This window comes from Pseudophryne corroboree, chromosome 1, assembly GCF_028390025.1.
Source record: "Pseudophryne corroboree isolate aPseCor3 chromosome 1, aPseCor3.hap2, whole genome shotgun sequence".
NCBI classification, from domain to species: domain Eukaryota; kingdom Metazoa; phylum Chordata; class Amphibia; order Anura; family Myobatrachidae; genus Pseudophryne; species Pseudophryne corroboree.
The window spans coordinates 286,829,118-286,842,424 of record NC_086444.1 but is presented as its reverse complement, the minus strand read 5'-3'; the positions used below and the strand labels follow the sequence as shown (position 1 = coordinate 286,842,424).

The window sequence follows — 13,307 nt, the reverse complement described above, 5'->3', positions numbered from 1 at the left end:
GATCTGCTGCTAACATCTTGATATCAAATATCACAGGACACCATCAGAGGTTTTGTGGAGTCCATGCCTCGATGCAGGGCCGCAGTTAGGGGGCTAAGGGGGCATGCGTCCCGGTGCAAGATTTGAGGGGGCACTGAGGAGTTACAGAGGAACAGGGTTTTTTGTTTAGTTTTTTTTTACCAGCAGTGCTGTGCTGCTCCAGTGAGAGAGCAGACGGCTCCCGGGGGAGAGTCTCTGACGCACCTGTCTGCCCGCAGCTGGCTCTGACACTGTGTGGGTGAGTTCCAGTACCTGGAATCTCTCCTATGCCGGCTACTGTCTTAAACTCTCTTCTTCACCAACCATTGAGAGGACACGCTGTAGTGTAGTGATGTAGTTCAGTGTGTAGGGGATGTAGTGTAATGATGTGGTGTAGCATATAGGGTATGTACTTGTAGTGCAGTGTATAGGGACATGTAGTGTAGTGATGTAGTTCATCATGTAGGGGATGTAGTGTAGGGATGTAGTGCAGTGGATATGGGAATGTAGTACAGTGATATAGTGCAATATATGGGGTACACAGGGCGGCATGTAGTGGAACATGCTGCTGGGGGGCATGTGACACTTATGGCATTTGGGGCACATAGGGGAATACTGTCCAATAGTATCTGATTATTTTAGTATGACAAGGTTTGTTTGTTTGCTGTATGGTTGTTGTTGGGTTTTTTTGGGGGGTGGCGGGGGTGGCAAACTACCGCCTTGCCCCAGGTGACAAAAATCCTAGTTTCAGCCCTGCCTCGATGGGTCAGACATGTTTTGGTGGCACATGGGGGACCTACACAATATTAGGGAGGTGGTTTTAATGTTGTGGCTGATTACCCCTAAATAACTACCGTAAGTCTGAATGACAAGATATAGCTCTGTCAGGAAACTCCATCATCAGGCCCTGTACCAAATTTTGCTGTATGAAAATGATTAAACCTAATACAAACTATTTCAAAATGCTTCCAAAGTAAGTCTATGAATCAGCATCAGCAGATAACCACTGCTGTTAAACATTACAATGGCTGGATAAGTCTGTTCTTTATTATGGCCAATGTTTGAATTTTATGTGAGAAATTAGATTTCATATCCTAATAATTCCCTGACAACCACACATCATTCTAAACCACACTAGAAGTTTATCATATCATACTGCCCACATCAGCAATGTCCTTTTGCAATGTGACGTGAGCTTTACTGGAGCCAAGCTTTTTGTCACGCCTGTGCAACTGAGCATTTTGCTAAGACCCAGTTGTATCTGTTGTTTAAAAATGCAAAGCACAATACCTGATACTCAAAGGAAGGCGTGAGACGATAATTAAGCATTTCTTGGTGAAATACAGGGGTAATACTTCCAGACATTGGAGGTACAATCCAAACCCAGTCAGCTGGACAGCCGCCTCGACACCGGTATTCATTTTCCATGTGTTTAATAAATGACTCTGTAGCTGAGTGATGGTCTACGATTGTTACTTTATCACTCTGGGGGTAAAAACAAGACAAATTATTAAGATGAAAAAATGCACTTATCCTTATATGTATATACATATATATATATATATATATATATAAAACCATAATATAAATTATAGAATAAGGAACTTGTTGTACATGATAACTACAGCATGGTACATGTAACTGACAAAGCTGGGTTGTGCATCTGTAGATGCATTGCTATAAGTACACCCTTACGTACTGTATATCATCTAGCAAACTGATTGGATTCTTCAGAATGCTCCTCCCATCACTGGAAAATGCAGTTTTAATGACCTACCTGAAAACTATGCAGAACTGCGATGTTAATTTCCACCAGTGCTTGGTCTTTCCACAGTGAGGACATTTTTCTTGTGTCTAGATTCATTCTTTTGGCGACTTCCTGCAGGAAATATTATATTAAATGAGTTCTGTCCCCATGATAAATTATTGTATGTTCAGAAAATGTGCCTGGATTATTTTAGCCCTCTGTAACATGCTGGACAATAATATTAGCTATTATTTGATGATCCCTTGAACTGAGTTATGTCACTATATATGTGTATGTGAAAACTTCTCTTACGTGCAAGGTACAGTAATGCTTGTTACTGTTATCAGTCACGGATTTACATGTTTGCAATGTATAAAATCAATCCATGGAAATAAGTCATTAATCTGCATTTGAACTCACTGTTTGTCATTTTTACATTTGTAAATAAAAATCCAAGGCAAACATATATTAAAATCAGTAACTAAAAACTAGCATTCAGAAATACAGTACCTCTGGTGAGCAGAGGGCAGGGGTGGATTGGCCATAGGGCTCACCAGGAGGATTCCTGGTAGGCCGACGTGTCTATGGGGCCTGTTTTGTGTGTTGTCATGTGGCCCCAGCACCCACATGACAGGCAGCACACTGCACTCAGTACACTGTATTGTAACCATTCATTCTGTTATTCCATTTCTGCAGTAGAGTGACTCTGCCATCCTTTGATGCTCTCATGGGTACATGTCGGGCAACTTCTAAAATATTTTTAGTTCTCAATCCGCTACTAGTCTCTAAAGACACAAGGAATGCCGCATTAGCGTACAATCAGGCCGTATGAGGAGGTATCCCGCCACCTCAACAGACCACACCCCCTTATCAGACCACAACCCCATTAGGGCTGCTTCCAGAAATTTCCTGGGCTGGTTTTTCATCCCAATTCACCCCTGGCAGAGGGCAGTGGTACACACACAAGACAGTACATATAGGGCCTGTTTCTCAGTTGGAAGCGTACTTGCACACTCCTAGTTACTGCCTTGCAGGGATGCTTGTTTCTAACATATCTTTTATACCAGCTTGGGGCTGGTGCAAGACAGTGGGTGGTGCGATCATACACATGCACTTGTACAGACTGGCACTGGCAGATGGTAGTAAATCTAGCTGCCATAGCCGTCTGCACTTGTGGGCACTTTACACCCAATAATTCTATTGGGTGGTAAGCGCAAAAATATGGGGCCAGAAATTGAGGGGATGGGTAGGTGGGAATGGGGTAGCTGGTGGAGGGTGTATGATGATGCACACAGTATGTCAGAAGGAAATGTGTATAGGTAGGATGAAATAAGGCACTTGTCATAGAGAAATTAAAACAATGTGTATTTATTAAAAGAAACGGAGTTAAATGTTCCAACCATCAGGTTCGTCAACAGCCTACCCTTTTGTTGTATACTATCTGTGTTGGTATACCTGTTAATGAGGTTGTATGTCAGGTGTGCTTTTAGGGCACACCTTTACCATAGGATCTTTACCTAGACCTATGTACCCTGCTTCTAATTAGATTTTCAGTCAGGTGTCCTGGTGTCCCTTATTTCATCCTACCTATACACATTTCCTTCTGAAATACTGTGTGCACCATCACACACGCTCCACCAGGTACCCCATTCCCACCTACCATCCCCATATTTTTGCGCTTACCACCAAATAGAATTATGGATACAACAGGAGGTTGGACACTTCCAGGTATAGCTGTATAACCTCAATACCCATTAGTGAGCGCAGTCACCAATCCACTATTACTTTACACCCATGTCAGAATTGCACAGGATGTGCTGGTGTTGTTCCATTTCCCTGTTTGCCACTAAAGGAAAATAGATGCATGCATTTCAGACTAGCCATTATATGTATTGTCTTTTGTGCATTATTTACTTATTTATATAATGAACATTTTAAATATAATATTATTCTGTGATCTATGTTATTAATAGGTCTATTGGATGAAACATCCTCTGGTTATACCTGGAGGCTAATATAAAGACCAAACAACATTCAAGAAATAAATTTGGATAAAGTGAATTCAAATAAACAATATTTATTATTTGGTACAAGGCTTGTCACTAAGACACTTTGGCCCTTATTCAGGTTGGATTGCTAAACTTCGAAAGTCGCAGTCGCTTTGAAAAATAAAAAAAGGTGGCGGTGCGGCTGCATACGCATGTGTATGCAGAGGGGTATCCGCAAATCCCAGGTCAACAATGCGATTGCAATTAGAAGCTGATAAGGGTCCTTTTTCCTGCAAAAATCACAGTGTGCTACCCAAAAAAATACACCATTGGGTAATTATTTTTCCTCTTTTTTATATAAATACTAAAAAAACTGGGGGGTTTCTTAGTAAAGGGAGTAAGAAAGGCTTTCTTAATTGTGATTAAAGTCACATTACTGTTATTTGTAGTATTTGCATAGAGAGACAGACAATGCAAAAAGAACACACTCCAGAAGAGGTACTGTACAGTAACTGCATCAAGTCAAAAGTTAATTTGCATACAGCAACATTTTGTAACTTTACAAACAACTGAAAGACACTGTACTGTATTTATAAGGAAACAATTGTGCCTAATTAGCACCAATTGTCATCACAGTGATGTCATAATTGGACCCATAGGAGAGCCTGTGAAAAACTGAAAATATACATACTGTAACTTAAAAGTACAGAAAAACATCAAACAAAAACAATACAGCAAAACCAGTCAGGCTGAACATTGAGAATAGAGACCCACAATGTGAACATAAATAAATAATAGTATTATTATTTATTATTATCCTTTATTTATATGGCGCCACAAAGGTTCCGCAGCGCCCAATTACAGAGTACATATGCACATAATCAAAACAGGAAAACAGTGACTTACAGTTGAAGACAATTTAGGACAAGTACAGGGTAACTAAGCATAACTACACCAGTAAATGACAGAGTTAAGTTCCAGGTGGCCAAAAAACTGCGTGATTTGGGCAGTTGAGGATTATTAAAGTAAGATAAGCACATGAGGAAGAGGGCCCTACTCGTGAGAGCTTACATTCTAAGGGGAGGGATAGACAGACAGGGGTGACACAGATGGGGTACATAGAGAGCGTGGAACAGAGGGTTAGGATGAGATTTGGCTGGGTTTGGTAAAGAAATGGGTCTTAAGAGCCCGTTTGAAGTTTTGTAGAGAGGTGGAGAGTCTGAGGGGGAGAGGTAAAGAATTCCAGAGGAAGGGAGCAGCACGTGAAAAATCTTGGAGATAGGAGTGAGAGGAAGTAATCAGAAGACAGGAGAGCCGGCGTGCATTAGTAGAGCGAAGAGGACGGGTGGGAGAGTAAAGGGAGATAAGATCAGAGATGTAAATGGGAGAGGAGTGGGTGACTGCTTTGTAAGTGAGAGTGAGAAGTTTGAATTGGATTCTGAAAAGGAAGGGAAGCCAGTGAAGGGCTTGTAGGAGAGGGGAGGTGGACGTAGTGCATTTGGTGAGGAAGATAAGCCGGGCAGCAGCATTGAGGATAGATTGGAGTGGAGAGAGGTAATTGTCAGGGAGGCCAGTTAGGAGGAGATTACAGTAGTCCAGTCTGGAAATAATCAGTGAGTGAATAATGATCTTAGTGGCATCCTGGGTGAGAAAAGGTCTGATCCTGGAAATGTTTTTGAGATGAAAATGACAGGTTTGTGAGAGGTGTTGAATGTGTGGTTTGAAGGAGAGGGAGGAGTCAAGGATTACACCAAGACAGCGTACTTGGGGGCTAGAGGAGATAGTCGTGCCATCAATGGATAATGAAATTGTGGGAGGTGAGGTTGTGCGGGAGGGTGGGAAGATGATCAGCTCGGTCTTAGACATGTTGAGTTTAAGAAAGCGCTGGAACATCCAGGAAGAGATAGCAGAAAGACAGTTAGAGGCACGAGTGAGGAGAGCCGTGGAGAGATCAGGGGAGGAGAGGTAGATTTGAGTGTCATCAGCATAGAGGTGATACTGGAAATAAAAAGAACTAATGAGTTCACCTAAAGAGGACGTATAGAGAGAGAAAAGGAGAGGACCAAGAACAGAACCTTGGGGGACACCAACAGTTAGTGGAAGTGGGGGCGAGTTAGCATCATGAGAGGAGACAGAGAAGGAACGATCAGAGAGGTAGGAGGACAGCCAGGAGAGGGCAGTATCGCGTAGACCAAGAGAGTGAAGGATTTGCAGAAGGAGAGGGTGGTCCACAGTGTCAAAAGCAGCAGAGAGGTCAAGAAGAATAAGCAGAGAGTAGTGGCCCTTAGATTTGGCGGCATGGAGGTCATTGCAGACTTTTGTGAGGGCCGTTTCAGTGGAGTGGAGAGAGCTGAAACCAGACTGGAATGGGTCAAGCAGTGAGTGAGAGGAAAGAAAGGCAGTGAGGTGATTATAGACAATACGCTCAAGAAGTTTGGAGGCAAAGGGGAGGAGAGAGATGGGTCGATAGTTGGAGAGTGTTAGGATCAAGGGTAGGTTTTTTAAGAATAGGGGAGACAAGAGCATGCTTGAAGGCAGAGGGGACAGTGCCTGATGAGAGGGAGAGATTGAGAAGGTGGGCAAGATGGGAACAGGCAGAAGGAGAGAGGTAGCGGCGGAGGTGGGAGGGGATATGGTCGAGTGGGGAGGTTGTGTGGGGGGGGGAGGAGTGTATGAGGGCCATGACTTCCTCGCCAGATACATGGGAGAAAGATGTCAGAGTTGGTAAGAGCGTAGGGGAGGGGTGGCAAAGGATGGGTGGTGGCTGGTTGCTGGACTGGTGGGATGTGATGTCCTGACATATGGAGTCAATCTTGGATGTAAAATAAGTGGCAAAGTCAAGAGCAGACAATGAGGAAGGGAGAGGAGGTGGTGGTGGGCAGAGGAGGGAGTTAACAGTGGCAAAGAGGTTGGAAGAGTGGGTAGAGATGAGGATTTTGAAGTATGATTGTTTAGCGAGGGAAAGGGCAGCACTGAAGGATGAGAGCATGAATTTGAAATGGAGGAAGTCTGCTTGAGAGCGTGATTTCTTCCACTGTTGCTCGGCAGTACGTGAGCATTTTTGTAGATATCTGGTGCATTTGGTGTGCCAGGGTTGAGGTGTTGATCTGCGAGGGTGAATAGTGGTTTGCGGAGCAACAGAGTCAAGGGCTGAAGTAAGAGATGCATTGTATAGAGATGTGGCTTGTTCAGGGCATGTGAGAGAGAGAAGAGGAGAGAGAAGTGAGTCAAACAGGGAGGATAGGGATGAGGTGTCAATAGCCTCAATGTTACGCTTAGTGATGGTAGCCTTAGGAGGGAGAGATGGGGGAGAAGAGATAGATAAGTTGAATGAGAGCAAGTGGTTGTCAGAGAGGGGAAAAGGGGAATTGGAGAAATCAGAAATATCACAGCGGTGAGTGAAAACCAGATCCAGTGAGCTCCCGTTCACATGGGAGGGTGAGGTGGTCCACTGGGAGAGACCAAGAGAAGAGGTGAGGTTAAGGAGTTTAGAGGCAGGTGGTTTTGTGGGGTTATCGCTAGGGATGTTGAAATCACCTAGGATAATGGAGGGAATGTCAGAAGAGAGGAAGTGAGGTAGCCAGGAAGCAAAGTTGTCGAGGAATTTGGAGGAAATGCCAGGTAGACGGTAAATGACAGCAACTCGAAGATTAGTAGGTTGGTAGAGGCGAATTGCATGGACCTCAAATGTAGAGAATGTAAGAGATGGTTCTGGAGGTATAAGTTGGTATGTGTAGCTTGAGGGTAAAAGGATCCCAACACCACCCCCATGACGACCCCCAGGTCGGGGTGTGTGTGAGAATGTGAGGCCCCCAGCAGAGAGAGAAGCGGGAGAAGTGGTGTCATAGGGAGTAATCCAGGTTTCAGTAATGGCCAGGAGGTGCAGGGAGTTGGATATGAAAAGGTCGTGAGTGGGGGCCAGTTTGTTGCAAACAGATCTGGCATTCCAGAGGGCACAGGATAGGGGGTAGGAGTTTGTGGGAGAGATGTGAATGAGATTATCAGGGTTGCTGTAGCATTGAGGTAAGATTGATATGGAAGGAAGGGATAAAGAGGGTGTATTGATGGTGCTGGGGCCTTGGCTAGGAAGGGAGACTGCAGGAGTGTGGCAGAGAGGGAGTGTAGTACGATACTGGTGGAGGAGAGGTGAGGTAACAGGCAAAGGAGGGAGAGAGCAGGGTTGAGTGGTGGGGTATAAATGGTGTGAAGGGGCAGAAGTGAATTGCAGTGGGGAAACAGAAGAGGAGGGGAAGGGAGGCAGACAGAGGAGAGGAGAGAGCATGAGATGTTGGAGACTGGGAGAGAGGGATAGAGGTGGTAACAGGGGACAGAAAAAAGGAATAGGAAGACAAGGATTAATGGGTGATGTTGCCAGCCTGGCCATAGTGTGGATGGGGTAAATAGTGGTAGCAAAATGAGAGTAGGAGGAGGAGTGGTGGCTGAATAAGAGAGCAGTGAAGTTTGCAGAAATAAAATTCAATTTTAAACTGTCGTTAGTATCTACAGGTTAACAGTAACTCAAATATTTGCTGATGTTAGATGGAAAATTACACAGTGTTGGCAAACTGCAAGTCAGTGTTACTTCATTAAATATGCTTCTCAGTGAAACATTTGTTTTCCAGGTATTTGCAGGGTCAGAGTAGACGTTGCATTGCAGGTGTTTGTGCAGAAAGTGAATGTATAGTTTCCCGAATAAGTGAGGTTTGGAGAATATTAGGAGTAAACAAACATTTGTAGCTGCAGTCCAAGTATTGGTGGTTTGTGATGGTATTTCTCTTTTTTTTGCAATTGATGGTGTTTCCTTTCAGTTTCCGTCCAGTAGAAGTCCAGTAAAAGTCACAGATGACACCCTTAGAAATTTTCTCCCTTTGAAATCTTTCAACCCACACTGATTCAGCTACGCTGAATCAGCTAGACTACACACTAATATAAAGAGCAACAAACATGTGTTTGTGAGCACATTGATTGATTGGACCCACCCCTAGCCCGTCACCCATTTAAAGCAATAAAACTTACACAAACAAATGGTGTGGGGGCAGGGCCGGCTCCAGGCCTACTAGCACCCTGTGCGAGAAAATGTAAAAGCGCCCCCTCCCATACTCTATGCGCGCGCGCTCCTGGAAAGTGGGCGTGGCCTCTGGAAAAGTGGGCGTGGCCTCACAACTTCATATTATCACACTACAAATAAATAAATATATTTTCACACCCCCTCTACGCACACAATTAGCAGCATTACACATAACAGCTACAGTAGTGTTCCTTACACACAATGTCTCCAGTATAGTGCCAGCTACACATAATGTCTACAGTAGTGCAGTGCCAGATAGACATGACATGCCCCGCAGCAGTGCCAGCTACACATGACATGCCCCCAGCAGTGCCAGCTACACATGACATGCCCCCCAGCAGTGCCAGATAGACATGATATACCCCCCAGCAGTGCCAGATAGACAGGACATGCCTTGCTGCAGTGCCAGCTACACATGATATGCCCCCCAGCAGTGCCAGCTACACATGATAGTGTTCACTCTAGGATTTTTTTAGGGCAGGGGTGCTGATCACGGGGAGGGCACATTTTGCATTTGGGAGGGCACATATTTAAGTTAGAAGGGCAAAATTATGTACATACTGTAATGCTTGTTGCTCCGTTCAAAATCATGGACCTTGCGCGCCGAAGGCGCGCATCAAAAATTTAGGGGCGTTGCTTCGTGGTGAAGGGGCGCGGCCACATAATAGTAGCAATTCGCATTACACCACACAGTAGTGCAGCTAATACACATTGCACCAGGTAGAACCTCCTATACACACTGCGACAGGTAGAGCACGTTAAGACACTTTGTGCCAGGCAGAGCACGTTAGACACTTTGCGCCAGGCAGAGCACGTTAGACACTTTGCGCCAGGTATTGCACTGAGACATGGGAACACTACATGATATGCCCCCCAGCCGTGCCAGCTAGACACGACATGCCCCCTAGCAGTGCCAAATTCACATGACATGCCCCCCAGCAGTGCCAAATGCACATGACATGCCCCCCCAGCAGTGCAAGAAACATAATTGCCCCCACAGTGCCAGATACATAAATGCCCCCCACAGTGCCAGATACATAAATGCCCCCCACAGTGCCAGATACATTAATGCCCCCACTGTGCCAGATAAATGCCCCCCACAGTGCCAGATAAATGTCCCCCACAGTGCCAGATACATTAATGCCCCCCCCCAGTGCCAGATATGCCCCCACAGTCCCAGATAGATACATGACCCCACAGTGCCAGAAATGCCCCCACAGTGCCAGATACATTAATGCCCCCTCACAGTGCACAGATAAATGCCCCCACAGTGCCAGATAAATGCCCCCCCCCACAGTGCCAGATAAATGAATGCCCCCCACAGTGCCAGATACATTAATGCCCCCAATGTGCCAGATAAATGCCCCCCACAGTGCCAGATAAATGCCCCCCACAGTGCCACATATGCCCCCAGTACCTGCCGTGCCGAGGGAGGGGGAGTGCTGCTGTGCGCGCCGCTGTCTGACACAGAACTGTGCGCGCTGTGCGGCGCCGGTGTCTGACATCAGACGCCGGCGCCGCATAGCGCACACAGCTCACTAACAAGCGGGAGGACAGCAGGGGAGATCAGGGCCGGCTCCAGGCTCCGACATGGCGGCGCCAGCGCGCGGAGCCCTTTAAGGGTGGCGCCCTGTGCGGCCGCTCGAGTCGAACATGCCTCGAGCCGGCCCTGTGTGGGGGTATGAAACCATCACACATTTCCCAAATGCTAAAAATAAAGTTTGCTTAAATCTGCTAATGATTAATAAACTAGACATACCTATAGCTAAGCATTCATGGTATTCATATATGATAATTAGCAGATGCAGTGTAGCTTGCTGGCGCTTGTAGTCCCACTAGACATACGTATAGCTAAGCATTCATGGTATTCATATATAATAATATATAATATATATATATATATAATATAATATAATAATAATAAATAGTAATAACAAAACAAGAGGTATAGTATGCAGAGAGCCCATGTTGCCAGCCATGGAAATCTTCCGCCGCTGGTCCAGACATAAGTTATATTTTCACAACCCCAGACCAGGTTATTTCTTGTTTTACAAGCATGTTTAGATCTTACAGCACCTTTATACAACTGTAATTGCAAAAATGTTTTATCCTACAGTACAGTATGTAGTATTTTCCATTAAGAGTTAAAAGTGTACATACATTTTACAATGACAATGCTGGTTTAGGTCTATCTTCTCATATGCCTATGTATTCATTTGAAAGAATGTCTATGTCTATGTATTTTATTAGAGATACAGTATGTGATCTTATAATTGAAAGTATAAACTAAGATGGCATTGAACGCAAATCATGAAATTTACATTTCTGTAAATGTATTCTATACAGCAACCTGTGCTTCTACATTTGTAACTAAGCATGCAAGCAACATACAAAATGTGATCTACAGACATCTAAAGCTACCAAAAGGTGGAGCTCTTTACCAGGCCACAGTACCTCCAGTATGTTATAGCGGGAGTTATCACAGTAATCTCGAACTCCTATTTCAGTCCCCATGTACCATCCACTGAAAGGACATGCAGTAAACTCTAAGCCTCCGACTTCTAGCAGCAAGCTAGATACAGCCGGCAATCCATACCACTTCAGGTCCAAGTCTTTAAACCAGTCAAATCTGAAGATAAAAAAGGGTATTAATGAGGGGTTAAACCTGCACACAACAAACACCAAGACAGCATTAGTACTGTAGTATATATAGATCTTCATGCTTTTTGTTCATATTTTATATTGCTAATTGAAGTTACAGTGTGTGATGCCTTAAAGTTAAAAGGAACAATCTTTTCACATGTTGACTTGATAATCAACAATTAACATTTTTTTTTCGTTTCCGTCAGTGCTCAAATGCATCTCTACCCCCCTCCCAAATGCGGCATCATATTGCTGGGGCTGCGAACTGCTGCAGAAAGGGTCACTGCACAAAGGAGGCAATAGTACTACCTGTAACCTCTTCTTTATTGCTGATGTTTCAAAAGTAATTGAAAGACCCACAACTATAATAAAATACATGAATACTGTACGTTCTCTCCATGAGAAACCAGGTATATTAAAAGTCACGTCTCATTTCTGTGACCAGCATGATTTTGCCTTGTAAATGATTGTCCTTTTAAAAAAATGTCCCAGATCGGCCGACATCCCGTACCTCCTGCACACTTGGACCCTATTACATATGCCTCAATATAATTAACAATAGGTTGTACATTATAGTCTATATACTGTAATACATGAGCCAAAACAAGTCTTTACACAATATTTGGTCTCATACTTAGGATGCTGAATTTGGACCTCCATAATCATTTCTGGGGGAATCTCAAAAAGTTCAGGGTCATTGCCTTCCGCTTGGAGAACAAGAGGGAGGACATCGAAACGACCTCTTGGTGCTTTCCAGCCTTGCTGAATGCAAATCTGCCAACAGAGATAATCCTTAGTGATGAATCTATATAACAGACAAAAGCTAAGCATCCTGCATCTAGGTTTCATGTCACACTGTAATTATAAACTTGTACTTATATCTGGATACAGAGTAGAGTTTCTTAACTTATTTCATCCAAACAAGAAGCAGTTGTGAAACCTCAGAGTTGGTAACAATCATTCTTTTTTCTTTATGTAAGTCAGATACAATGTTGGATACACATTTTGTTTATTGAGTTTGTTAAAATCTATCTAATAATTAGTTAGGTAACCCATACTACACAAAAAATGTTCATTTTTTGGATTGCCAACTACACGTTAAAAACTCCTGACCCAAATCAGAGTTTCTCAAATATATGCATCATTTATCCTCATATGACTGGTACTATGCAGTCATTTATCCCAAGTACCGCCTACAGTGTTTATACTTATTCCAAATATCTTTCAATGTCTATAAATGTTTGCCAAACAGCACTTAATGTCTTGAAATATTTATATTCTTATTACATTGTATGAATCATTTTTATATTCAATTGCGATTTTGAGTTTCAGTTAAGAAGCGCAGTACCCATTGAACCCATCATATGTACTCCTGTATCAAATGATGAGGAACGCTGATCTAGACAAACCAACCCTGACTTCTGTGCTACACGTATCATCACCTCAGTCAGCTCTACATTAGCAGGGTCACCAAGAACCGAGCCGTCAGGCTGCTTGTATCCTGCATAACGGATGAGCTGCGCGTTCCAGATCCTGAAGTCATGTTTCCCATCGGTCCTTTGGGGGAAGATAGTGATCGCTGATCTGTGAAGAGACATCAGTACAACTCCCATTAGACACTGTTACAGTGCTCTGTGGAGAATTAGCACAGCAGAACTTGTATAAGCATAACAGATATAATATATAAGATATAATGAGCTTACATTTATGAAAAGTTTCCACATGTAATTGTGGGGAAAGAGCAGTATTGCAATGACAGGCAAATCATCTAACTTGGACTAGAAATATGACAGCTAAACTCTGTTATGGTCAACAGCATCCTTGCTGCATAGTTAATGACAGA

General features: G+C 43.8%; 1 protein-coding gene across 5 annotated transcripts in view; it reads right to left on the bottom strand.

Annotated features, from left to right (window-relative positions):
• Window positions 1–13,307, bottom strand: part of NOS1 (nitric oxide synthase 1) — a 460,601-nt gene that overhangs the window by 66,747 nt on the left and 380,547 nt on the right. For all 5 annotated transcript variants that reach the window (XM_063964335.1, XM_063964332.1, XM_063964336.1 and 2 more), the window contains exons 8-12: window positions 12,907–13,048; window positions 12,099–12,238; window positions 11,276–11,450; window positions 1,796–1,897; window positions 1,309–1,503 (exon numbers count right to left, since the gene is read on the bottom strand). In XM_063964335.1, coding sequence (XP_063820405.1) covers window positions 1,309–1,503; window positions 1,796–1,897; window positions 11,276–11,450; window positions 12,099–12,238; window positions 12,907–13,048 — 754 coding nt within the window. The remainder of the gene's footprint in view (window positions 1–1,308; window positions 1,504–1,795; window positions 1,898–11,275; window positions 11,451–12,098; window positions 12,239–12,906; window positions 13,049–13,307) is intronic.